The sequence below is a fragment of the Rhamphochromis longiceps genome, linkage group LG8 (assembly GCF_057381845.1).
Source record: "Rhamphochromis longiceps isolate RC_006_pf linkage group LG8, R_longiceps_female_GT1.1, whole genome shotgun sequence".
In the NCBI taxonomy this organism is placed as follows: Eukaryota; Metazoa; Chordata; class Actinopteri; order Cichliformes; family Cichlidae; genus Rhamphochromis; species Rhamphochromis longiceps.
The window spans coordinates 3,862,931-3,890,663 of record NC_140564.1 but is presented as its reverse complement, the minus strand read 5'-3'; the positions used below and the strand labels follow the sequence as shown (position 1 = coordinate 3,890,663).

Genomic DNA, 27,733 nt, shown 5'->3' with positions numbered 1-27,733 from the left:
TCTGAATAGTTTTATAGGCTAATGATCGTGTACTTCATTCTATTGTCAAAGCTAGTGGTGGGCTATTATCGCATATTTTGGCTGGCTGTATTAAGATTAGGGATGGGTATCAAAAACCGGTTCTTGTTGAGAACCGGTTCCCACTGTTTCAATTCCTTGGAATTGTTTGCCATTTTTGCAAACGATTCCCTTATCGATTTATTCATTCATTCATTTAAGGGAGGAAACACTACGAATATGCAAAAGCATTTGCTGACAAAACACGTGATGACCTTAAATGAATGTCATGTTTTTAATTCCGCTCGACTCGTGAATCTCAACCCAGCAGCAGCGGTAACGTTTGCACGTCCTCTCCCGTTAATGCGGCAGGTAAATAATCAACTAACAGTGCATATTATGTTAGCGCGATCTGCCTTATTACAAACCTGCCATTACTGTGCATTTAGGTGACCATGATGAGACAGACAGAGTCTGGCTCAGATGCTGGCAGTTCTCGCTGCAGTCTACCGGTAGCGTCTCCTTTCAGGCCAGGATAGACGAATGTCACCGAGCAGAGACTCAGTTTGTGGTCAAAGGCTTGCACCCGTTTGCCACAGCAGATGCCCCCGATTTTCAGTAAGTGAATGTGTTTAATTGTAGGCAGGGACATTACTGGATATTCTTGTGTAGTTGCTACAGAATAATTTATGTTATACTTTGTTATTGCTACAGACGAATATTTATTTTATTATTTTACATTTACAATTTTTTTTCCTGGGGACCCTGTGACACCCCATTGAAGAGCCGTAGGCTGGATCTCTTAAGGATCTCTTAAGATCTCACTGTTGGGTTTGTAAGGCCATGTTACTCCTAAATTTCTACCTTGTTCAAAGAGAAGATATAAAAAAGTTGCCCCTAACCCTTAGTGTTCTCCTTTAAAAAAAAAAAAAAAAAAAAAAAAAAAGAATCGATAAGAGAATCGATAAAGAATCGAATCGTTAAACAGAATCGAAAATGGAATCGGAATCGTGAAAATCTTATCAATACCCATCCCTAATTAAGATGTTGTAATTAGGGCTGGGTATCGTCACTGATTTGATTGACTGATTAAATTCTGATTCACATTGTCCCGATTCGATTCAATTCAGTTCAATTCAATTCACTTCAATTTTGACTCAAACAGAATCTGCGAGATGTCCCAGCGGCATGTCTGCGTATGTGCTGTTGGGTTGCGCTTTGTGTTTACATGTTTTTGCCGAATCCATTACCTGCTCTTTAATCATTTGCTGTTTTAGCTGCTTGGTGGTTGTTGAAATAGTTTTGTGAGCTTTAACCTGAGATTCCGGCATTTCTGGCAAAATACATTTATATTAGATTGGACAATCCAAAAACATAATGCCTCTAACCAAAGCTGTTACCGTCTGTTTTTAGGTAGCTGGAAATTTCACATTTTTAACCACAGAATGAAGTGTGTAATTCATGTTGTGAAGATGCATGTATCCTACCTGTACACAGTCCAGCTTGTTGGGCAGGACCATTTTCTTTCACACTCTTCACGAAGATCGTGTCCATTGGCTCCAACCAAGACCTCTGGCAACCTGGTTAAAGTACCATTAAAGCCCACAGTGTTATATCAGATCTAAGTAAATGTAAAAACAAACAAAATAAACCCGTATCCTCATTGTTTGTTGTTTGGGGAGCTGGTCTCCTAATAATTGGAAAGTTGGTGATTTGATCCTTGGCTGCCCCAGTCTGCATGTCAAGTATCCTTGGGCAAGACATTAACCCCTAGTTGCTCTCTAATGGATCACATGTGTGTGAATGTTGCACTTAAGCAGAGAAATACAATGTTGCAACTTCTATGAATGGGTGAATGAGGCATGCTGTATAAAGCGCTTTGAGTGCTCTGGGAGAGTACTAAAGCGCTATATAAGATCCAGTACATTTACCACATTACAAAACATAACACAATAGGGGCCCAAGGACATGTTGAGACACTTAGAAGTAATATTGATGTGATTCATTATATAAATCCGACCCCCTGTAAATGTGTAAACATTTGGAAAAAATGGGGGGTTGATTAAGTTAGCAGAAACAGCAAACACCTACCTTTTTCATTTCCATTTCCATTCTCTTCATCCTGTGAAAGAAACAGGGCAGGTGTTAAGATAAGAAAGACCACAGGGCACTGCTCCAGGTCTGGCTGCTGCTTCTCTGCCTCCATGGCATTCTGCCTGAGTTTCCCATAAACACACTCACACATTAACATGCTGCTTTCTGTCAGTTGGATTGGTGGTCTAATTGGTCCACGTCGGGCTTTTGATACTATGCTGAATTATTTGATTCTTGACCTTGGCACCTAAAGCCCTATGTAAATACACTGAGCCCTGCTGCTACACCACACAAAAATGGCTAAACAATAAAAAAATGTTCTAAATAAATTACTACTACTACGACTACTACTAATAATAATGATGATGATAATAATAATAAACACTGATTTAGTATTTTAGGACAACTCCTCACTCCCCTTTTGCCACTTACCAAATGACATCATTAACATGATATTAATGATGTCTGTTAGTAGCTAAGAGAATGTCACTAGTCCTAATAAGCTAAAAAAAAATCCCAAAACAAATATGATATATGATATAGGTATATGGGGTTGAGTTATTCAGATTCAGACTTTTTAAGTTTAGTTTTGATTCCAGAAAACAATCAGTGCAAGAGAAGTTGCTAAATGTGCTAGAATAACATAGGTAGTCTTACCAGAATGTTCAATAGTTGTTCCACACCTCATAAGTTACCAAAGTTTTATTTAACAAAATTCGATTGACCCTGTGAGCTCAAATTACTGTCAGGAAACCCCAATCCTAAATAACCCTAGGCAATCAGAATACGGAGTGTTGGTTTTAATAACAATTCTAACATACATCAAAATATATTCACATTTTATTAATAACAAGTCAGTTTTGCCATTTTTCAAAATATGGCTTAGACCTCAGAGAGTTAATGTAATGCAGATTTCAAATACAAGAAAAGTTCAAAGTTCAAGTGCATCTAAAGAAAGCAGTATTTTACCTTAAGGTTATTGAGGAAGGACTTTGGTGGGTAGACAATAAAATGCCGCAGAGTAAAGCCAAATCCCTGTGAGTTCTTCTGCAGAAAAATTGTCCGTGGGCCATGCCACAATACGCCCTCCACCTCGCTTGATGATAGTGGCCGACACCTGTTCTCATTGGAAGACAATATGCCATCTCTCTTCTCTTTAGCCTATAGAGGAGATGGAATAAATGTTTAGATCAGTAAACATTGGCTTCTCTTTTTCTCTCAAAAGGAAATCAAGACGGATGAAATGTTACTGTGTGAACTTTGAAGTGATGTTTATCACAAGTATCATTTTCAGGCCACAGAGTTGAACACATTTAAGGAAGCGTGAGTTGGTGGATGCGGGTGGTTCAGTAACTGAGGACACTGCCTGATCTGACCATTATAAAATCCAACCAATTGCAGGATGCATCATATTTTTAACAAAGAAACTTTACCAGTGACCTCACATATGATTCCACTTTTTACTTCCTGCCAACAATGGAAGAGTTAAAAATATATACCTATAAATAAGTCTTTAAACAACAGGAACATATCAGGGCTTGTAAACACACATCTGGAAAATAAGATAAACAACTGACAAAGGAGGTAAAGGGTTCAGAAGGTGAACGGTTTTACGTTTTACATTCTACATTTCTCCAGGACTGTAGCCCAACATCAAATCAGTTCAAGCAGGCGATGCACTATGTGTACTACATGATGTTTAAAGTTCATAAGGATATCCTGCATGTAAACATGCCTGGCCACTAAAGGTAAAATACACATCATCATTTGATTGTTAGGTTTGGGGAAATGAGTGAGAGCATAGCACATCATCTGATGCAACGTCTATTTGGCAGAAAGTGTAACTGAATGTAGAGATACGTTTAGGTGATTACCAATGATTTCCATTTACTGCTAAACACATTGGAAAGGTCACATGGAAATTTTTCACAGAAGACAGTGATGGTGATGGCTATTAGATGGCGATTTTATTTAGTTTCATATAAGAACTGGAATGTAATAACTTTTATATGCATACTTTAAAAGCAATGCAACACTAGCACACTCTACAGCACTGAGCAGGTAGTTTCTGCTCAGGGCTTTCCATTGTTCACAGCCTTTCAGAACTCTGCCATGACAGAACAACAACAACAACAACAACAATAATAACTTTATTTGTATAGCACTTTTAAACACAAAAGCACTTCACAGTTTAAAAAAAAGCCACATACAGAAGTTAAGTAAACATGTTCAAACACGCATACAGTTGCAAACTATGACCAAAAATAAAAGGGAAAAGATTAAGGAAAGGTTAAGAACTGCTGAAAATTGGGTTTCAGCAGTCATTTTAAACAAATAACAGAGTCAGGCAAGCTGGTAACTGATCTCCTCTGATTGTAAAATTAGAGTGAGGGACAGTAAGAAAAGCCCTGGTTAGAGGATCAGAGAGGCTGGCTGCAGTGAAGGTCTCAGACGTTCTGCTGCTTAGCAGGGGCCTATCACTGTAGAGCTTTATCTCACTGGAAGTCAGTGAAGGAATCCGAGAATAGGTGTAAGGTATGCTATGAACCTGTAAACTTTAACACTAAAACTCCTGATTATTACTGGGTTGTAGTGGAGACACAGCTCTTGTTGGTGGCCATGATTATCAACATGAATATTCAATGGCTCAGTTTGATGCAGAAGCTGAAGTTTGTTACCTGCACACGTTTTAGGTCCATAGTGAACCTGCAGAGTAGTACAAATGGTCAAAAGTCTTTGAGTGATCTAAGCAAAGCAATTGCACTGGAACTTGTTCACAGATGGACAAAAAAAAAATCACCCATCTAAAAGACTGAATTTAAGTAATTCCAATCACTTCCATTGGCCACAGGTAATGTTCCCTCTAAGCTGCGCGCGTGCGCATTATGCGCACAGAAAATCTGCGTTGCGCACAAAAAAAAAAAAAAAAAAAAAAATCTAACCTGAATTGAAATTAAAATTAATACTTTAACAATCCTGTTTTGCAGTGTGAGTCAGTGACTGGCTGCTCCTGTATAGGATTAGAACGATGCCACCTTATCCCATAGTCCAGCCAATAATGTGATTCACATTCGTATATACGCAGCTAATCCACGTCGTTGACAGGCTATGACAGCGTCCTTATGTGCCGACACTGGTGTTTTAGCGAGCAAAGCGGCTGATGTGGAGTGAAGCCACGTTAATGACAACGTGTACAACCATTGGAGATGTGAGCAGGACAGACGGAACAACTGACGGACAAAGTGTGGACTTTATACCAGTTTTTAAATTGTGTTGAGCGGCCACGTAAAACCAGAGTTATGATAAAAATATCTGCAATGTTTGTTTTTCTTCCTGAATACTATTGTTGATTATATTTACTGGAAGAAGAAACAGCAAAGGAAAGGAAAGCACTCTCCGCCTGTGAGCAAAAACAGCCTCCCTCCCCCAGCCTTTCCTATTGGTCGAAGAATGTACCATGTCGACCAATGCCATGTTGATATGGCAACATGGCATTTAGTTGTTTAGGAAGGGGGAACGTGGCGGTGTTTTGAGATGTGAGCACAAATCTTGTGTAGTTAGTGTGTAGTTAGTGTGTAGTGTGGTCAATAGTTTTGTTGTGTGTGTCAGAACAATGAGGCGACTGCTGAATGTTACAGGTGTTACAGGAGTGATACATCTCCTGTTGTCAGGCCTGCAGGTATCAGGCTGTTCACTCCTTTATCTCATAGTGGACAGAAATTATTTTTTGGAGCGGCACAAATAATTTGTGTGGCATCAGATTTGATGCAGAACAGCTGATTGTTCTGTAAATAGTTTGAAATGTTTATTTTAAAAACCGCCTTGGCTGCATTTTTAGGTAAACAGCTGCAAAAAACTTTGTTTGCATAACTCAGTTACTTGGTCATTATATACTGTATTTTGCAGACAGAGAGTTACAGGACTCTCTCCCAGACCACAGACTCAGACTCATAATACAAGTCAGAGCTTTATAAAAAAAAAAGAAGTTGTTGGAGTTCAAGTTATTTTTACTTCCAATAGTGTTAACATACTACAAAGGTCATGAACAAGATTTTTTTTAAATTTTCATTGTAAGTGGGATAAAGCACTTAATTAAAAGTAGTCTAACATAAATGTAAATGCTGTAATTTGACTATTTTAATAAACCACGTGACTTGGATGGATTCGATGCTGGCGTGACCACGTCTGCTGTTGCTCACAGTGGTCCAAGTGTCCGCTCAGGGAGTTTGTGTGTTCGCTCAGACATATGAAAAATTAGAGGGAACATTAGCCACAGGTGTATAAAACAAAGCACCTGTGTAAACTGCTTCTACAAACATTTGTGGAATTCACTGAGCTCTCAGGATCTGCCACCTGTGCAACAAGTCTAATTGTGAAATTCCCTTGATAATAAATATTTCAAGTTGGGAATGACAGCAACTCACCCATTAATTCAATTCAATTTAATTTAATTCAATTCAATTTTATTTATATAGCGCCAAATCACAACAACAGTCGCCTCAAGGCGCTTTATATTGTACAGTAGATCGTACAATAACAGATACAGAGAAAAACCCAACAATCATATGACCCCCTATTAGCAAGCAGTTTTCCGACAGTGGGAAGGAAAAATTAAGAGGTGGGTGGTGGGTTTCCATGGCCGAACAGCTGCATCAAAGCCTTACATCACCAAACGCAATGCAAAGCGTCAGATACAGTGTTGTTGCCACATATTCTCTGGATTGACGAATCACACTTCCCTATCTGGCTATCCAATTAATACATATAATAATTTATTTTCACAAGTTAGGTTTGTCCCTTAGTTTCAGTGAAAGGAACTCTTAGCGCTTCAGCATAGCAAAACATTTTTGACAATTTCAGGCTCTCAACTTTGTGGGAACAGTTTGGTGATGGTCCCTTCCTGTTTCAACATGACTGCACACCAGTGCAAGTCCATAAAGACATGGAGTCCAGTCTGCAAACCAACAAAACACCTCTGGAATGAATTAGAGCAGAGACTGTGACCCAGGACTTCTCATCCAAGATCAATGTTTGTCCTCACAAATACACTTCTTGAAAAATAGTAAAAAAGTACCATAAACATCGCTGCAAAGGGTGGTCCAACATCTCACTAAACTCTACACATTAAGAATGGGATCACTCAAGCTCATATGTGTGAAGGCAGATGAGTGAATACTAGTGCCTATCACTGAAACAGTGATAAAGACTGATCTTACTTGTGTTGTGCAAGCTTGTGTTCCTTAACTGGCCTTTAAACACCCACCAGGTCATTGGTAACCTACAGTTGTGGTCAGAAGTTTCCATACACTCATCATGGCCATGAATGTCATGGCAATTTTGGGCTTTTCTCCCTATGAGAAGATGTTGGAGGTGTTGAACCTAATTCAAGAAAACTGAGAGGGCGGTCCAAGCCCAGGCAAGAATAACATTTTATACATTCTGGACCTGAGTGAAAAGCTACACATGTTGGGGAGGTTAGTATGGAAGAATGTCAGCAGCGCCTGTACAACACAGGGACAAGGCTCAGACAATTTTTTCCGAGATAAAGTACTAGCATTTCTCCTTTCATCCAGCTCAAAATGACTTTTCAAGTGGCAAGGACCTTTGTCGTCACACGGCAAGGAGGGAATGTTGACTATGAAGTCAGCCCTTCACCTACGCCAGGTGGTTGTACGATGCTGTAGCCACTGGCTACTGTATGGTCCCACGCCAGGAAAGGCTCGGCTGCTAAATATAACTGTCCTCGAACAGTTTGTGGAGGGGCTCAAAAGTCACTGACCGATGAGCCTCGAAGTTGTCATGATCCTGGCCAAGTCTGGCTGACCCTGGCAGTGTGGCAGGGACATCCCCAACTTGGTTGGCTGCTACGGAGGATCGATCATGTCTCATCATGTTTCTTGTCTAATCCTTTTTCATATGCTGTCTCTCCGCAGGTCCCAGTGGTTACAGTCACTGGGCCCTGCCCATCAGCAGTGCTGGAGGTGCGAGCAGGCGGGACACATTGGCCGAGAATGCCCTCTCATGGAGCTGTGACAGGTGTTCTGTGATGCTGGCCCTCCGACACGTTCCCCTGGTCCAGTAGAGAAGCACAGTACTCTGGTAAGGTGACAATGGGGTAAATTTTAGGCTATGCTGGACTCAAAATGTATGCAGATCCAGGTTCACCAAACCCTGGTTCATCCGGGGGCATGGTTGGAAGTGGAATGGGTGGAAGTCACTGGATTCAGGCCATTCAATAGCAGAGGGGCAGAGTGTGGTGAAGACAGAGCCAATGCCACTCTCTCTCACTTTCTCTCCACTTTACACCATAGCCTCCTGTGAAAGTCCTTGACGCCCCACCCCCCACCTGTCACTTTCACTCACAACCAGGTTCAGAGAAAACTGAGAAGACTCCACTCAGGCAAGTCTGCTGGACCAGACGTGATGAATCCCTGCATCCTAAAGCCCTGTGCGCTCAGCTTTGTGGAATCTTTGATAAACTCTTCACGATGAGCCTGTGATTGCAGAGGGTCCCAGTGCTGTGAACACATCATGCCCTCATTCCTGTACTAAAGACACCCATCCCAGTGGCCACCAGGATTACAGACCTCTGGCGCTGACTTCCCACGTCATGAAGACCCTGGAAAGCCTTATCCTCAATCAGCTCTTATCCTCACATCAGGATCATCAGTTCGCTTACCAGTGCCACCTCGGAGTTGAGAACGCCATCATCTACCTGCTCAGTCACTTCTATGCCATTCTGGATAGGCCAGTGAGCACTGTGAGGGTAATGTTTTTCAACTTCCAGTGCATTTAATGCCATAAGGCGGACCCTCCTGGGTGATAAGCTGACAGCGATGAGATGGATGCCTGTCTAGTGTCCTGGATTATTGATTACCTGACAAGGAACACCACAATATATGCGTCTTCAGCATTGTGTCTCTGACAAGGTGATCAGAAATACCAAGGGACCACAAAGGACGTCTTTTCCCCTTTGTTATTCACCCTCTACACCATGGGCCTCGAACTCCAGGCCTCGAGGGCCAGTGTCCTTCAGGGTTTAGATGTGTCCTTGATCCAACACAGCTGATCTAAATGGCTAAATTACCTCCTCAACATGTCTTGAAGTTCTCCAGAGGCCTGGTAATGAACTAATCATTTGATTCAGGTGTGTTGACCCAGGGTGAGATCTAAAGCCAACAGGACACTGGCCCTCAAGGCCTGGAGTTCGAGGCCCCTGCTCTACATCATGGACTTCAGCCACTCGGCTACAGAGACCTGCCAGCTTCAGAAATTTTCTTATGACTGTGTGGTGGTTGGATGCATCAGTAAGGGTTATCAGATAGGGTACTGGGCTGTGGTGGACTCCTTTGTCAAGTGGTGCAAGCAGAGTCATCTGCAACTCAACGTGACAAAGACCAAGGAATTGATTGTGCACTTTGATTTTGGACCAGACAACCAGTGACTTTCAATCTAGGGGCTCAATGTGGACATTGTGGAGGGCTATAAATACCTGACAGTACATACTGACAATAAACTGTACTGGTCTAAAAACACCACTCTACAGAAAGGGTCAGAGCTTCTCCTATTTTCTGTGGTTGCTTGGGTATTTTAATAGCTGTTGAATAATGCTGAGTCTGTTGTGGCCGGTGCAATCGGCTCGTTATAACCTGCTGATGGAGGTCCTGTTTGGCATGAACCTCATTGGGCCATTTCACCAGAGTGCACAAGGATATCACTTTGTATTAGTTCTGGTGGATTATGCAATGTGCTATCTCGAACCAGTGCTGCTGAAAAATATTTTTGCAAAGAGTGTCATGCAGGTGCTGTTTCAGGTCATTCAGCATCCCCAAAGAAATACTGACTGACCAGGGCACATTGTTCATGTCTTGTACTATAAAGGAGCTGTATGAGTTACGGTGAAGTCTATTCGGACCAGCATCTGAATAAAATTCTGAAAGAAATCAGAGTTTTATTCCACAAAGATGCCTGAAATGCACAGAGAGAGTCCTAATCCTGCGTCTGCATACGGTGCAGCTGTACCCCCAGACAGACGAAACAGCAGCTATTGCATCCTACCCATGTCCCAAGACCAAAAAGGAGGTGAGGTTCTTGGGGCTAGCTGGTTATTATTTATTAAAAATTCAGGTACAATACAGTAGAAAAAGACTGTCTGGCAATCAGGTGGGCGGTCAACTCTCTTTGCTATTACCTCCTGGGATGCCGATTCACTCTCTGTTCGGCTCTTGCCCTGCTGTAGTGGCTCTACCGCAGTGGGTTCAGGGAGAAGTGCTTAAGGGAGGCTGGCCAATGTGGCTGGTGGCCATTGTCTAATCATGCCTAAGACCTCGAAGGGGACAGGAACTGATAGTGGACAGCTGTGAATGAGCAGATATAGCAATTTGAACAGTCACCTCGAGATTCTTTACATTGTAAGGTAGAACCTACCCAACAATCATATGAACCCTTATGATCAATTGCTTTGTTGACAGTGGAAAGGAAAAACTCCCTTCTAACAGGAAGCAACTTCCAGCAGAACCAAGCTCAGGGAGGAATGGCCATCTGCTGAAACCAGTTGGGGGTTAGGGTAGGAATACAGGACAAACACAGGTGGTCGAAGAGAGCCAGAGATTAATAATAACTAAGGATAAACTTAGAGTGATGTATAAACACATAGTGAGTGAAAAAGGTGAATGAAGAAACACTCGCTGCATCATGGGACGCCCCCAGCAGCGTAGACCAATTGCATTATAACTAAGGGTCACCTGATCCAACCCGAACTATGTGCTTTGCCAAAAAGGAAAGTCTTAAGCCTAATCTCAAAAGGAGAGAGGGTGTCTGTCTGCTGAAACCAAACTGGTAGCTGGTTTCACAGAAGATGGGCTGAATGGGAGGCTGAAGGCTCTGCCTCCCATTCTACTTTTAAATACCACTGACCTGGGGTCTGAGAGTGAAGTACTCTATTAGGGTGACACGGTACTATGAGGCCTTTAAGATAAAAAGGAGCCTGATTATTCGACCCGGGGCATTGTTGCAGGCATAGTGGGTAGAGGTCAGGTGTGTACATGGGGACATCCATTATTAAACCCCCCAAAATATGACTATCCAGAGTTGGGACCAGTAAGCAGAGTTGCAGTCTTACACGCCTCTCTGCAGCTTCTCTCCTCCTGCTACCCCCCAAAAAACCCATCTCCATAGAGACTGTGTCAGCTTCCAAAAAGACAAAAAACAAACTAAGAACCAGCAACAAACAACTTAAACATAAACAATTACAAAGAAAGAACAATACAGTATCCACATCTGAACCAAAGAGTAAAACAGTGAAATGTGGATTATTAAATATTAGGTCTCTCTCCTCCAAGTCTCTGTTAGTACATGACTTAATAATTGATCAACAAATTGATTTACTCTGCCTTACAGAAACCTGGTTGCAGCAGGATGATTGTGTTAGTTTAAATGAATCAACACCCCTGAGTCATTCTAACTACCAGAAATCTCGAAGCACAGGCCGAGGAGGCGGTGTGGCAGCAATTTTTCACACCAGTCTATTAATTAATGAAAGACCAAGACAGACTTTTAATTGATTTGAAAGCCTGATGCTTAGCCTCGTCCACCCCAGCTGTGAAACTCAGAAACCAGTCTTACTTGTTATCATCTATCGTCCACCTGGGCCTTACACAGAGTTTCTGTCTGATTTCTCAGACTTTATATCTAATTTAGTTCTGAGCTCAGATAAAATAATTATTGTGGGTGATTTTAACATCATGATGCTAAAAATGACAGCCTCAACATGGCATTTAATCTGTTATTAGACTCAATTGGTTTCTCTCAAAATGTAAAAGAACCCACCCACCACTTTAATCCCACTCTAGATCTTGTTTTAACATATGGCATAGAAACTGAACATTTAACAGTGTTTCCTGAAAACCCTCTCCTGTCTGATCATTTCCTGATAACATTTACATTTACAATAATTAATTACACAGCGGTGGAGAGTAGACTTTATCAAAGTAGATGTCTTTCTGAAAACGCTGTAACTAAGTTTAAGAATATAATCCACCCACTGTTATCATCTTCAATGCCCTGTACCAACATAGAGCAGAGCAGCTATCTGAACGCTACTCCAACAGAGGTCGATCATCTTGTTAATAATTTCACCTCCTCACTACGTACGACTCTGGATACTGTAGCTCCTGTGAAAACTAAGGTCTCTAATCAGAAGTACCTGACTCCGTGGTATAATTCTCAAACACGTAGCCTAAAGCAGATGACTCGTAAGCTGGAGAGGAAATGGCGTGTCACAAATTTAGAGGATCATCATTTAGCCTGGAGAAATAGTTTGCTGCTTTATAAGAAAGCCCTCCGCAAAGCCAGAATATCTTACTATTCATCACTGATTGAAGAAAATAAGAACAACCCCAGGTTTCTCTTCAGCTCTGTAGCCAGGCTGACAAACAGTCAGAGCTCTTTTGAGCCAACCATCCCTTTAACGTTAACCAGTAATGACTTCATGAACTTCTTCACAAATAAAATTTTTATCATTAGAGAAAAAATTACCAATAATCATCCCACAGATGTAATATTATCTACAGCTACTCTTAGTACCATTGATGTTAAGTTAGACTCTTTTTCTCCAAATGATCTTTCTGAGTTAACTTCAATAATTACTTCCTCCAAACCATCAACGTGTCTTTTAGACCCCATTCCTACAAAACTGCTCAAAGAAGTCCTGCCATTAATTAATTCTTCGATCTTAAATATGATCAACCTATCTCTAATAATCGGCTATGTACCACAGGCCTTCAAGCTGGCTGTAGTTAAACCTTTACTCAAAAAGCATCTCTAGACCCAGCAGTCTTAGCTAATTATAGGCCAATCTCCAACCTTCCTTTCATATCAAACATCCTTGAAAGAGTAGTTGTCAAACAGCTAACAGATCATCTGCAGAGGAATGGCTTATTTGAAGAGTTTCAGTCAGGTTTCAGAGCTCATCACAGCACAGAAACAGCTTTAGTGAAGGTTACAAATGATCTTCTTATGGCCTCTGACAGTGGACTCATCTCTGTGCTTGTCCTGCTAGACCTCAGTGCAGCGTTCGATACTGTCGACCATAATATCCTATTAGAGCGATTAGAACATGCTGTAGGTATTACAGGTACTGTGCTGCAGTGGTTTGTATCATATCTATCTCATAGACTCCAGTTTGTGCATGTAAATGGAGAGTCCTCTTCACACACTGAGGTTAATTATGGAGTTCCACAGGGTTCAGTGCTAGGACCAATTCTGTTTACATTATACATGCTTCCCTTAGGCAGCATCATTAGAAGACATAGCATACATTTACACTGCTATGCAGATGACACCCAGCTCTATCCGTCCATGAAGCCAGTTAACACACACCAATGAGTTAAACTGCAGGAATGTCTTAAAGACATAAAGACCTGGATGGCCGCTAACTTTCTGCTTCTTAATTCAGATCAAACTGAGGTTATTGTACTCGGCCCTGAAAATCTTAGAAACATGGTATCTAACCAGATTCTTACTCTGGATGGCATTACCTTGGCCTCCAGTAACGCTGTGAGGAACCTTGGAGTCATTTTTGACCAGGACATGTCCTTCAATGCACATATTAAACAAATATGTAAGACTGCTTTCTTCCATTTGTGCAACATCTCTAAAATTAGAAATATCCTGTCTCAGAGTGACGCTGAAAAACTAGTTCATGCATTTATTACTTCCAGGCTGGACGACTGTAATTCATTATTATCAGGATGTCCAAAAAACTCACTGAAAAGCCTTCAGCTAATCCAAAATGCTGCAGCAAGAGTCCTGACAGGGACTAGAAAGAGAGAGCAGATTTCTCCTGTTTTGGCTTCCCTTCATTGGCTTCCTGTTAAGTCCAGAATTGAATTCAAAATCCTGCTCCTCACATACAAGATCTTGAATAATCAGGCCACATCTTATCGTAATGAACTTGTAGTACCATATCACCCTATTAGAGCACTTCGCTCTCGCTCTGCAGGCCTACTTGTTGTTCCTAGAGTATTTAAAAGTAGAATGGGAGGCAGAGCCTTCAGTTTTCAGGCCCCTCTTCTGTGGAACCAGCTTCCAGTTTGGATTCAGGAGACAGACACTATCTCTACTTTCAAGATTAGGCTTCAAACGTTCCTTTTTGCTAAAGCATATAGTTAGGGCTGGACCAGGTGACCCTGAATCCTCCCTTAGTTATGCTGCAATAGACGTAGGCGGCCGGGGGATTCCCATGATGCATTGAGTTTTTCCTTTCCAGTCACCTTTCTCACTCACTATGTATTAACAGACCTCTCTGCATTGAATCATATCTGTTATTAACCTCTGTCTCTCTTCCACAGCATGTCTTTATCCTGTCTTCCTTCTCTCACCCCAACCGGTCGCAGCAGATGGCCCCGCCCCTCCCTGAGCCTGGTTCTGCCGGAGGTTTCTTCCTGTTAAAAGTGAGTTTTTCCTCCCCACTGTCGCCAAAGTGCTTGCTCATAGGGGGTCATATGATTGTTGGGTTTTTCTCTGTATCTATGAAGCGCCTTGAGGCGACTTTTGTTGTGATTTGGCGCTATATAAATAAAATTGAATTGAATTGAATTGAATATCCCATAGTGCTCCTGCAAATTAAATACAAGGGCAAAACGCATAGAGTAAAGGCTGCAGTTAGCCCGTGCCTGACGCATTCCTTAATTGACTGGGGTTTAGTAACCTGTTGGGGCAGTGTGTGTCGGGATGTGTTCATGACCTTTAGCGGGGTGTGGTGTCTGCGCTGTGCTCAGCGGTGGACGCGGGGGCATCTGATGGTGACTTTGGGGAGGAGGAGGTGGCAGGGCCTTGTGAGGCCCCGCCGACTCCAGTGATTCATTCCACTAAAGATTTTCCGCAAGAGCTGTTGACACCCTTTGCTCAGGGTTAGGGGTTAGGGACTGAGTGATAAAAACTGATGGTCACTTGGTGCGCCCTGATGCAGCGTGGACCTACCCGCATTTTGTGTTGATTAAAGACAGGCTGCATCTGTGTGATCTGCTTGGTGCCTGATTTTACAGGCTGGGCATCCGAGCGGATGTGCACCGATAGTGCGCTTCCTGCTCAGAGTGACAGCTGGTTAACCAGCAGGCCTTTCCAAAAGTGCCTTTGCGCCTACTACTATTAATGGAGGTTCTGTTTGAATGCATTGGCATGGACCTCATCGGGTCATTTAACTGGAGTGCACACAGATATAGCTTTGTATTAGTTCTGGTGGATTATGCAACGCAATATTCCACGGCAGTGCTGTTGTGCACCATTTCTGCAAAGTGTGTGGCGCAGGCACTGTTTCACGTCATCTCCTAAGTCAGTATCCCAAAAGCGAAACTGACTGACCAGGGCACGTTGTTCATGTCTTGGACACTAAAGGGCTGTATGAATTACTGGGCATTAAATCTGTTTGGACCGGCGTCTACCACCCTCAAACTGACGGGCTGGTGGGGTGGCTGAAAAAGACTTTAAAATCCATGATCCGTAAGTTCATTCACGAGGATGAACGCAATTTGCTGCTTATCCCATGCCGTGGGTCGACAAACTCCTGGACCGGTTAGACACTGCTCGCTTTTTCACAACACTGGATTTAACCAAGGGCCACTGGCAGATTCCCTTGTCTGCAAAATCCAAGGAAAAAATGGCCTTCTCCACTCCCAATTTGTCACACTGCCGTTTGGCTTGTTTGGAGCCCCAGTCAGTTTCTAGCGCCTCATGGACTGGGTGCTGCAGCCGAACGCTGCATGTCTGTTTAGATGACGTCATCATCAACAGTGACACCTGGGCGCCGCTTTGCAAATTATAAATATGGCATTCCGTTCTGCCATGATGGATCATTGGAGTCTAATTGCCAAATAAGTAAATTTCTATATCTCAATTATTTATGTCAAATTCTTCCAAATGATCTCTCCTTATTGCAATAGGTCAGGGCTGTTGATCTGCTAATAGGGTAATTTTTAATGCATTTAACAGGTGAGGTATTCCGTAGTAGTTTTTAAGAGATAGACACTAGGGAGTGTCTAGTGTCTACCAGTGTTTCCCAATTTAGATCCCATACCAGTGACAGAGCATCAAATTTAGGTTAATGCCCAATAACTCAACACAATCGGGGTGACCGTGGCTCAGGGGGTTGGGAAGCGTATCTGTAACTGGAAGGTCGCCGGTTTGATCCCCGGGCTCTCTGTCTTGGTCGTTGTGTCCTTGGGCAAGACACTTTACCCTACCACCTACTGGTGTTGGCCAGAGGGGCCGATGGCGCGATATGGCAGCCTGGCTTCTGTCAGTCTGCCCCAGGGCAGCTGTGGCTACAACTGTAGCTGCCTCCACCAGTGTGTGAATGTGAGAGTGAAGGAATAGTGGCATTATAAAGCGCTTTGGGTGCCTTGAAAAGTGCTATATAAATCCATTATTATTATTAATTCCACAATTACTAGACATTTTGGGACAAATATGAGCTGGAACAGGTAAAACATTAAGTGTTCTGTTATAATATTTGCTTGATTCAGGTAGTAAAGCCATAATAGTCAGAACGGCTACTATGTGAGGTACATGGTCGAAACATGCTGACTCTACTAATGATGTAATATTGAAAGGCCAAAACCCTGTTGTTGGTGAGTTGATATCTACGTGATGGTATTGATGGTATTACATGGTATTGGAATGATGTCTACATGATCATTGGTCATCACCCCAAACCTCCCTTGAAACCTAATCCTGTTTTAGATTAAATGTTTTGGGTGCTAAATAACATGAGATGTTTGATGTTTGATTTTAAACTGTTATTTTAGAACTTATTTAAGCGTATTAGTAGCTATGGGACACTTTTTCTTCAAAAACATTGTTCTTAAACAATTTTGTACAGATAGCAAATGAAATCCAGCAGAAAGCGCTCCACATAGTGTGTCAAGTTTAAGATTGTCATGCACAAAACTAGTCCTTTAACCAATAAATCAAATTTGTTAATACTGCTTTAATCACAACTAATTACCCAAGACAAGCAACGGCGACGTATGACCCTCTGGTATGCACTTCTTCTTGTTGATGTGATGGGTGTTTGACAAGGGGAGGCATGAGGTAAAACATCCCTTAAAACAGCCAGCCAGATACAGCGAGGTTCGGCGTCGCTACAGTCAACCCCGACAGAGCACTGGAATCGCCACTTGTGGCCTGCTGGAGCTGGTGCTACACTCGACACCCTCAACATTAGAACTTCCACATTCAAACAAACATGTATTGTCTTTGTAGCAAACACATAAAAACACACCAAAGCTTCAGAATGTGAGACTGCGATTTGCGTTCATCTGTGCAAAGTCTCTACTTGCTGCATTGTGACCAGAATAGTAAGCTAAATTGGTGGTAAAAAAAAACAAAAACAGTTCTACACAGTGTTAACTACTGAAGCAGCACCATCAGAACTGGCAAAGCACAAAGTCTGTAAGTCTACTCATCTGGTCATGTTTCAAAGGTCTTAAAGATCGATGTTCAAGCTATGCAGACGCAGTCCAAACTTCAAGTATAATATGGTGTTCACTTTTCTTCAATTTTCTCTTGAGCAAGTCCACAGTGTTCTTTTTTTTTGGTGATCAAAACAGGAAATATCACTTCTTCTTGCCCTCTATATCCTCTCATTTAGATATAACGTTCTTTGTATAAAAGAACATCAGTTCCAGGTTAATTCTAGTTGTAAAATAAGCTGGTACTTCTCTTCAATTTCAGCTCGTCCTCTTGAAAGCTTTCAAAGTAACTGTCCAAATGCAACACACTCAGTTCAGTGATGTAGTGGTTTGCTGTGTGTAGGTTGGCTTATATTCATCACTTATCTCTGGATTTCAGAAACGAGTCCATCTCAAATAAGTAATGCAAAAATCCCACGGTGCTTATAAGATATTCTCCTCTATTCTGGCACTAGAGCAGTATTGGTGTCTAAGTATAGTCTTCCCCCCTCTCCACTGTGCGTCTCTTTTCATTCTCTCTCTGCCTTGGGACTATTTGCTGACATGCCAGCTCTCTCTCTCTCTCTCTCTCTCTCTCTCTCTCTCTCTCTCTTCTCCTTCTTTTTCTCTTTCAGTCACATTCATCTCATTCTTTAACTTAACAGTCCAGGCCACTGGTAGAGAAAAGAGAAATGCTATTCTCTCTCTCTCTCTCTTCCTGTCAGCTTCTCTTAAACTCACAACTGGCTAGCTGATATTGCTCTTCAGAACACATAAAATGTGGGTCTTTTTTACATTACAATTATTATTAATTTATATGGGACAGAAAAATCATCAAAAAAAAGGTCAAGCAAAAACGACAAACATTCCCTGAGCGCAGAAATATGATTAGTTAGGATTGGTTGCTTTTTTCTAGGGTATTACATATACAGTGCTCCGCACACAGTGTCCTTTGAACATATAATATAACTAGTAGGTATTTTTATTTACTACACTATGGAACAACTGTATGCTAAACATGTAAGGTCGGTGTTGTATTAGCGAGTAAAGTGACATTGTGTTTAATTTTTACTAGAGGTAGCTGTATTAAGCTTGTTTCACTATTGTGGTTTCATTTTAGAAATCGGTTTATCATATATTTGTTTTTTCACTAATCAAATCGCTCATCAATTCTCCTGAAACCTTAAAGGATCCTCTCACAATTTTCATCGATGTTGCCTGCTGCTTTAACGGGGAAAAAAAAGACAAACCTGCTTGGATTGTTGTTAAATAATGCTAAACTGGCAAAGATAGTGTGCAAATTCATGACATGTCATTGTTGCCTAGATTGCTTCCCTTCTATTCAGTTTAATTCAATTCAGTTTTATTTATACAGCACCAAATCACAACAACAGTCGCCTCAAGGTGCTTTATACGTTAAGGCAGACCATAACTTCTATGCTCACATGTTAATTATTGTTTTAATAATTGAAAGTCTCCTCCTTTAAATAAAAGTTTTGGATTTAAGGAACTGCCCATGTACACAAAGCCATGAATTGGTCTTGAAGAGTGCGATAAGAGATTTGACACGAACACATAAGTGTAATAAGTTTAAAGAGAAATCTGTAAGTAAGTGTAAAACAACACGTGTATTGTGCATCAGTGTTTTTGATAACACAATGTTGAGTAAATGTGGGATTCTGAGAGAAGGAATAAATGATTACAACTGAACCGCCAACTTGCATCAATGTTAGTACTTCTAGAAAAACTAAATGTGAATGCCAGCTTGTGTGTGTGTGTGGCTGCACGTGTCCATCCTCCTCTAGGCTTTACCAAACAGCTCTAACAGTGCTGTCAGGCCCACAGTGCTCGTTTTATTAACACCTGAATACAGTTAAGACTGAAAGCAAGAGAAAGGGCGAATGAAGATAAGGAAACAAAAGTGTGATGTAGAGACACTAAAAGAGGGTGACAGCCATGCAAACATCATACAGCAGACTCTGCATCTTCATCTCCCATCCTCTTCTGGCCTTCACTTCCCCTTCCAATGCACTCATAATGATTTCTTTCTTTTTTATTTATAGTTTTTACTGATGCTAGGAACTTACAATCATGAGTCTAGGCAGAACAAAAATAACATAATATTGTGTGTGAGTCATAGTAATGTGTGAGTCATACAAGAATATGCATGTGCTCTGCTTGTTTTTTTTTTATGACCCAGTCGAGGAGTGGCTGTGAGGAGAGGATGCTCCCTTGAGGCTGTGTGACTTTCTCTTCTGTTTCATCAGATGATACGTGAATTCACAGCGCATACCACCAAAGCACATTTAATAATATTCACACACTAACTGCATCAGTGCAACAGAAGACTGTAGCCTGGGCTTTTCAGACATGCACTAAATGCCGTTACTGCTTAAATAGCTGACATCCATAGATACTAAAGGCTGACCCTAACTAAAGCTTGATGTTATCTTTAGTTTCAAACCTCTGTTGTGAGACAAAGAAGACAACCAAACAAACAAAGATGCTTTCTGATCTCCACTCTTAGGTCATTCCTTACAGTATATGAAAAACATTAGCCTTTAATAGCAAAAACCCATCCTACGAGCAGTTTTTGCAACAGATCCAATGAATGTACAAAATTCCACCAGCAGGGAACAGCAGTGCACAGTACAGAGTACTAAAACATCAGTAACAACAATTCCAGAGTGGCATGTTTTTAAGGTGTAAGGTGTTCACTTTGAGCATAGGGCAGCTTAGCAGTCTGACTGCATTCGGTTAGAAGCGGTTTCTGAAGCTTCCATCCAAAGGGGAGGAGAGTAAACAGTTCATGTGCAGTGTGGGTTGGGTTGCGTAGGATACAGACGGCTCTTTCTCTACATCTGAAGCTGTAGATGTCCTCAGTGGGAGGTAATTTGCACCAGATAGTCCTCTGCACAAACTTCACCATCCTCTGCAATGCCCTGTTATCTGCTACAATGCTGCATTGGCTGCATTTTTAGGTAAATAGTTGCATATAACTTTGCTGTTTGCAAAATTTGTACATAGGTTTTTGAAATTTACAATTTATATTTGCATTTCAAGTTATGAAAATGATTTGTTCAACATGTTTGTGGTCTTTACAGTACCAAACATAACTTCTTCATACTCTGATTTTATTATTTTTTTTGTAATTTTAGATGAATTGTGTTAATACACTATTCACGGTGTCAATGCGTTAGCACGGTTAGCTCGTTAACGTGTTAGCGCAGTGCAGCCCCACGCATGGGGCAATCTATGCTAACTTGCTAACGGAGATTTGCCACGTTAATGGCGTTAATGTCATTTTAACGAGATTAATGCTGACAGCACTAATACACATATATCTATATAATGTAAACAATTAAATGACAGAAAAACTTAAAAAAACGCTATCTACCATAAAGATTTCTCTTATATTCTTACGTGTACATGTCTGGGATTCTTATTTAGATTCATTTATCATGTATTTTGTACAGTCTGATGTTGAAAAAATTCACTGAAATTTGGTGTGCACTAACTGGTGTATGAGTTGACTGACAAAAAAGTGTTTATTCTTTTCTATTCTATTCTATTCTTGGGGGGCTGTGGACCATGGACTGTCTTTCCCTGTCCACCTCTTGCTTTCAGGGGAGGGGGGCTTGTTGCAGTCTCTCACCCTCGTTTTCAAGTATGTCATGACAAACGCCCATACACACACTGATGTTCTTGTCTTGCTTTCTCTCCCTCTCTCTCTCCCCCTCTCACTCACACACACACAGCAAACTTGTATGTTCATTTGTGTACCTCCCTTTGTTTTGTCATATAATCTGTTTTGTTACAGATGCAGCAGACCTAGCATGTACTCAACTCCCTTAAAATAAGTTAGTAAAATAATTAATAAATAGTATTCACTAATAAATGATATTGTATTAAAAGATACTGCTACTCAACAGATGTAACTTCTGATGAAAACAGTCAAGTCACTTCCTTTAAGCTGAAAGTTCGACCACCATTGTTATAATTATCTCTTGTGTATGACCCTGATGCTAACTGGGCCGTGACAATAATAGGAAAACACACCCACAATAATAAGCTCTGAAAATATTAAAAGTTAGGGGAGAAAACAACTCACACAATCTGAGCAAAGAATAATGTGCTGAGTGAAGGGACACAACAAATGTCAGAATCATGATTAGCAAATTAGTTTCTAAAAAGGCTCATGAAATGTTTCTGAGTAAATGTTTCTGCACTAACAGAAGACCAAAGCTTACAATGTGCCTTTTGTTGCCAAATATGCATATGTGGGCTGGCACATGGAAATACATGCATTCCAATTCCATTGCTATGTGCCCACACCCCATACCTCCATTTTGCAAGATATGTGAAGTATTATGTGTAGAATGGTGTCAATGATGAGTGAATAAACTGTGGTGTAGACATTCACAGGAAAGTAAAATACACAGATTTTGAGTTTCTTACAAAACCATGCACTTACAGTCATAACGTTTTTTATGAGTTAACATTATGTGGTTTGCAGTTTTGTTTTTAATTTTGGGAATTTGACAAGTTGCGTAAGACATGGTCAAGAGCACAAGAACAAAAGTGCACAAAAAGTCATGTCTGCAGTTTGTCTGTCAATGCTGTGACGTAGCTATTGTGGAAACTATCCCACACCTCTCCTAATGAAACGAAACATTTATTAATTGTGTGTTTAACCCAAGACTGTCAAATGTGTGGCCCACTGGGCCAGCGTGGGGGCTTTTTAAAGTCAAATAATTGATGTGAAATCATTTAACTTTTCAGCTTTACAGAAGAATGCACGAATTTTAGCAAGTAAGGCTTAAGTTCCTCAAATATGTGAATGGTCTGTCCACTTTTAGATTCGCTAAATTGTAGTGCATGTACAATGATAAATAATTAAATGAAAAAAATAATGAAAATAACGAATATCAGTCATATCTCTTTTTTTTTAAACACCTCAGATTCTTCATCATATGGATAGCATGTACTTGTTTACATGCTCTTGAGATTAAATTGGGCTCAAGCAGGAAAATGAGTTTAACATCCTTGGTTTAGACTTTTTACGGCAAAAAAGCTCTGATTCGTCTAGTGTACGATTATACTAAGTAGCATCCATTTGTGGGTAGATTTACCGTCTTTATGGGATGGTTTCCCCCCGACGGGAAGAACTGATCAATATTATAATAACATTATTCCAGTCACCAGAAAAACAGTTATTGTATCTGACTTACTTCAGCGTCTGAGCGAGGTGGAATTCCAACAACGCAAAAAGTAACTCCATTCATTGGCGTGTCAGCGTCTGGCGTGCGTAAACCGACAAAAAGACATACTTTGCTGTCAACATTTTTGTCTTAAATCGTGCTGGGGTGTAGAGCAGACTGGCTGTGCTCTTCTCTCCAGCAGTCCCCACAACGTAAACAGTTCAGCTAAAAGCATGTGGCACAGCACAACCGGAAGTTTGAACTTCAAAATAAATATGGGTACATGTTTACGCATTTTCTTCAAATTTACTTTTGCGTTTCAGGCATTGCATATAGGAAGACGATTCTTATCAGAAATAATACGCTTTACTTAAATAAAACATTTTATTTAAAATCTAGTAGAACCACTAACATTTTTAATATTGCTCGACATTATTGCTCAACATAAACCTTAGTGGGCAATTACAGATAACAGTTCAAACTGCATCCTACTGGATTTATGTGCGTCAAATGTCAATGGTATCAATTCCGTCATCCTCCAAGAACTGCGTGGAGTTCGTGAATAGCTTAATTTCTTGAAGAAAGGTAGGATTTATTGTAAAGCAATGTGTCTTAATTAAATGCTACTTTCAGAGCCGCTCCATTTATTATTTTATATTTTTATTATTTTGGTAAATTAATTGCTTTTTTGAGGGCCTTAACATGCTCACAAACTCAGACACAGTCTAGTATTTTACTATTTATTTATGTATTTTATTGGTTTTGGACATAATGGCTCAGTAGCACCCTCTACAAAAGTGAAAAAACTGCCCCAACTGGGTGTCATGCACATGTATGAAATCTGGTACATGCCAAGACAGGACTAAACGTCCACTGGGTACATGACTCAAACCCAACAGGAAGTCAGCCATATTAAATTGAAGATGAAATTGTGGCGCTAACTTGACCATTTCCAGGAATTATTCCTTTTTGAACTCTTCTGAGGGATTTTATCCAATCAACTTCATATTTGGTCAACTACAGATGTGGGCCATATTCAAAATTGTGGTGCCTTTGTGTGTCCACACTGCATTTTAATCATTCACCATGAAAGTTTAATTGGTTCTTATTCACAAATACATTGTCCAATCTGGACCAAACTTCTCCACGTGTGATAAGGCTCCACCCCTGAACATATTTCAAATGCAATATTTGCCAGTGCCAGTTTCAAAGTGGTCAACCACAGCAACCTCAAATTTATCCAGGAAAGCGTTGATGAGTTGTGCTTAGGATGCATGGAAAACTGTGAGTTGTCATCAAATTAATTGCGACATTTTTCCATCAATTCATCAATTCAATTCTACCATTCTATTGTATATAGTATTTTATTTTATTTTATTCTATTGTGTACAGTTGTGTACAGTATCTTATTCTTATCCTATTCCAGTGTTTTTCTAATTTTTGCTATGTAACTTTGCACGTGGACCCTCTGATTTCAACTAAAATTCGTTTCATTGAATTGTATCAGACACCTTTCTTACACTATGCTGTGTTGTGGACTCTAGTTTTAGAACTGTAAGTACTGAAGAAGTGTCTGTAACTACAGTTAGGGTAGGTACATATGTCAAGATAATGGCGTCTGAAGTGAAAAGTATATATCTGTGTAGCGTCCAAAATCATAGACAGTGTAACAACATACAGCCCCAGTTGTGCTGCTGTGCCAACAGTCCCCTTGGGACAGAGAGAAGAGCATGCACTACTTGTGCACTAACATGCTCTCAATGAGTCATTATATAAGAGCAGGACACGGAGCCCCAAGGGAGGGTGAGAGTGTAGATAGACACTTCTACACCCTCTATTGGTGTTACATTGCTCTCGCACAAAGTCAGACACAGTATATAAAAGAACGCTAAAGAAAAATGCTTCCACAGGGAGCCTATCATACAAAGTGGCTGCCAGCCTATGCTCGAGTTACCAACATGTGAGTCCAGTGATAATGAGTTGGTTTTAATGATTTAATGAAGGCAGTGCTTTGTTCAGTCGCATTTTAAATTTTAGTTTAAATTAAAGCTTTTAAATTGAAGCTCCATATGTGACATTCTGTCACATATCATGGACAGGAACAAGAGTGTGTTAATAACAATTAAACAATTAAAGTGTTAATAACACTGCTCCAGCATACATGAGATGATAACATGGTGTCACACTGAGAAATTGGATATTTTCTTGTTTATTTATTAACAAGCAGAGAGAAAAGTTATCTGTTATGATGATGAATAACACAAAATTGGCACCTTACTAATGTTACCTCTTTTTCCACAAACAGGAGTAAACACAGGAAGTCAGGTAGAGCTGGTCCTCTGCTAATTGAAAAGGTTGGTGGTTCGATCCCTGGCTGCTCCAGTCTGCATGCCAAATATCCTCAGGCAAGATACTAACCCCAAGTTGCTCTTTGATGAATCAATTGAAGTACAAATGTGTGTGAACAAAGATAGAAAAAACTGAGAAAAAGTGCTTGTATGAATGGGTGAATGAGGCAAGTTGCGTAAAGCAATAGAGCTGCTCCATTTACCATCAGGGATGTCGGACTCATTTTATTCTGTCGCCCACATACAGCCAACTTTGATCTTAAGAGGGCTGGACAGAAACTGCCCTTTCTGTCAGTGTAGACATCTAACTAAACATTTAATCGTGGAGATATTTTAATATAAGTAAAAGAAGTGTAATTTTAACAATACATCTCAGTTTCTGTACATAAGATATTTGAGAAAAAAGTTCTTATCATGTGGCATTGGTGCTTCTTATTGCCCTGACTGTATTTATAAAACAAGAGTTTTTAAACTATGGAAAAGAGAAATCTTTAAAGTAGATAGTGGAAAAACAGAAGTTTTTCTGTCATTTAATTGTTTATTTTTTACTTAACTACTTTTGTGTATGAATGGCATGTGGATAATTTATTAATAGGAAAAGCTGCAAAACTTTGGACATACAATTAAAAGTTTAAAATCTATGCACCCTTACACATTTTCTGAAGTCTACCAGTGGGCCACATTGGAGTCTTTGCCAGACTGATTCTGGCCCTCAGGCTTTATGTTTGATGTTAACTGATGTAAGAGGAGCAGAAGCAGAACCAGTAACAGGTAGTCTAGCATGCTAAACTCCCATTGGTCTCTTGTCAAAGACCAGAACATGTGCATTAACCACCCCCTTCAAAAAAGACAACTTTAAGCTGGGATATGGAAGTGAGATGCACTGTGGATTTGTATAGAAAAAAGGCAACCCTGTAGTAGTCAATTGTGGCCACAGGATGGCAGCAATGTCAAGGGTGCATGCAAAGAAATAAAAGGGATCACTTTAGATTTAATTAATATCTACTTTTAGATTTTAAAAGGCAGCCGCTACTTGTCTTGCTTGTCCTGATAAACTGTGAAACTTTGAATAATGTTAGTACTGCTAGTACTGCTGTCGTGGTCCTCCAATCCCCATTTCTGACTCGTCTCTCACTTGTTCTGTCTCTCTCTCATTCTGTTTTTTTCTTCCTCTCTCTGACTGTCTGTGTTGTGTTTGCTTTTGCACTAGCCACACCCCTGTCTTAGAGGCCGGCCTTCCTCCTGCTCTACGCCTGCCAACACCTGGGCACCTGAGCTGATTATCTCACCTGTTTGTGATCTCGTGATCAGTTGCCCGCTACTTAGGCTGGAGGAAGACATCCATTCATTGCTGGATTGTTAACAAAGAGCTGTAAGTGGGATTAGTGCTACTGTATGCAAATGTTTTTCTGTTTTTGCATGTGGAGAGACTGCAACTTGCTTTCTGCTTCCTTCAGTGCAGGATAACTGGACCTGAGGTGTGAGTTACCTGAGAGTAAGAGATCTAGCAAGATAGAGGATTGCGGATCTGTCTGACTAGCACCCTTTTGTACTGCAAAGTTGTGGATCAGACTGCTTGGAGTTTATCACTAACGAGTGGAAGTTCCCAATCTGAGTCCAATCAGAAAATCATGGATATGACAAGTTCATCCTTTCTTAGTTAATTACCCTCCTGTCATTTGATGCTGCTGTTTGAATTCAGTTTGACTCAGTACAGTTTCTCTATCAGCTGACACAGATCCAGATGAATATAACCACATCTGTTAATATCTGTTTCAGCTGTTCAAGGATGGATGCAGAAATGTTTTCTGCATTGACTATTCTTTTCAGATTTTACTTAAGCTCTTGATTGTATTGTTTTTCTTTCCTTTTTTTAAACTATTGAATTCTTTGTTTCTACTTAATTGAGCTTATGCTTTTGTGAATTTGTTTATTTAGGTTAATGGTTGTAACACTGTAATCCCATAACTTTTCAAAGAGAACATCTTTTCAGATAAGAAGCTCAACTAATGAAAATGAAGTATCTCATGTATTGAGTCAACTGAAACAATGATTGCAATGATTTCACGGGTAAGCTTACTAAAATGTTTCACAAGCCTAAATACAAATGCTCTGAGTCAATAAAGGAAAAATGATACATTCAAATTGTTCTTGGACATATTTGTATAGATCTTTGTTTCAGTTTGGTACACGGTGCTGACATTTCACAAGCTTTAGCATGTAGCACAAAAAAGGTCAGGAGAAAAGTATTAACAGTCCCAGTCCCATCAAGCATTATAGGTTGCATTTAGAGTACATGCTAAACAAGCATAGTCTAAGAAACTAAAAGATGTTACGTAACAAAAACGTAAATGGCCTGTATTTGTATAGCGCCCCCCCCCCCCCCCCCCCCCCTCTCTTAGGGACCCCAAAGCGCAGTCACCATATATTCCTTTTGTTTGTGGCTCTCTTGTTGTTGGCATATTGAAATATTACCAAAGACCATGACACAGATATTTATTGAAATTCCTGTATCACATCTTCCATAACAAGAGATTAACAGCTTTGTTGTTCCAAAACAAAGGCCCTAAATTTCCTTTCCAACAGTCTGTGTGTTCATGCACATATGGGGTCAGGCTGCAGTGCTAATCTGCTTTTGCTCTGA

At 40.6% G+C, this 27,733-nt stretch overlaps 1 protein-coding gene and 1 long non-coding RNA gene across 2 annotated transcripts in view; one reads left to right on the top strand and one right to left on the bottom strand.

Annotated features, from left to right (window-relative positions):
- Window positions 1–22,927, bottom strand: part of LOC146662918 (rho GTPase-activating protein 23-like) — a 52,608-nt gene extending 29,681 nt beyond the window's left edge. Inside the window, exons 1-4 of the mRNA XM_085415491.1 lie at window positions 22,772–22,927; window positions 3,061–3,252; window positions 2,089–2,119; window positions 1,485–1,577 (exon numbers count right to left, since the gene is read on the bottom strand). Of these exons, the coding sequence (XP_085271617.1) occupies window positions 1,485–1,577; window positions 2,089–2,119; window positions 3,061–3,252; window positions 22,772–22,825 (370 nt within the window). The 5' untranslated portion in view covers window positions 22,826–22,927. The remainder of the gene's footprint in view (window positions 1–1,484; window positions 1,578–2,088; window positions 2,120–3,060; window positions 3,253–22,771) is intronic.
- LOC146662917 (uncharacterized) lies at window positions 14,355–26,426 on the top strand. The gene is made up of 3 exons (XR_014912960.1): window positions 14,355–14,543; window positions 25,047–25,095; window positions 26,300–26,426. It is a non-coding gene; the product is annotated as an uncharacterized LOC146662917 (long non-coding RNA).
- The last annotated feature ends 1,307 nt before the right edge of the window (window positions 26,427–27,733 follow it).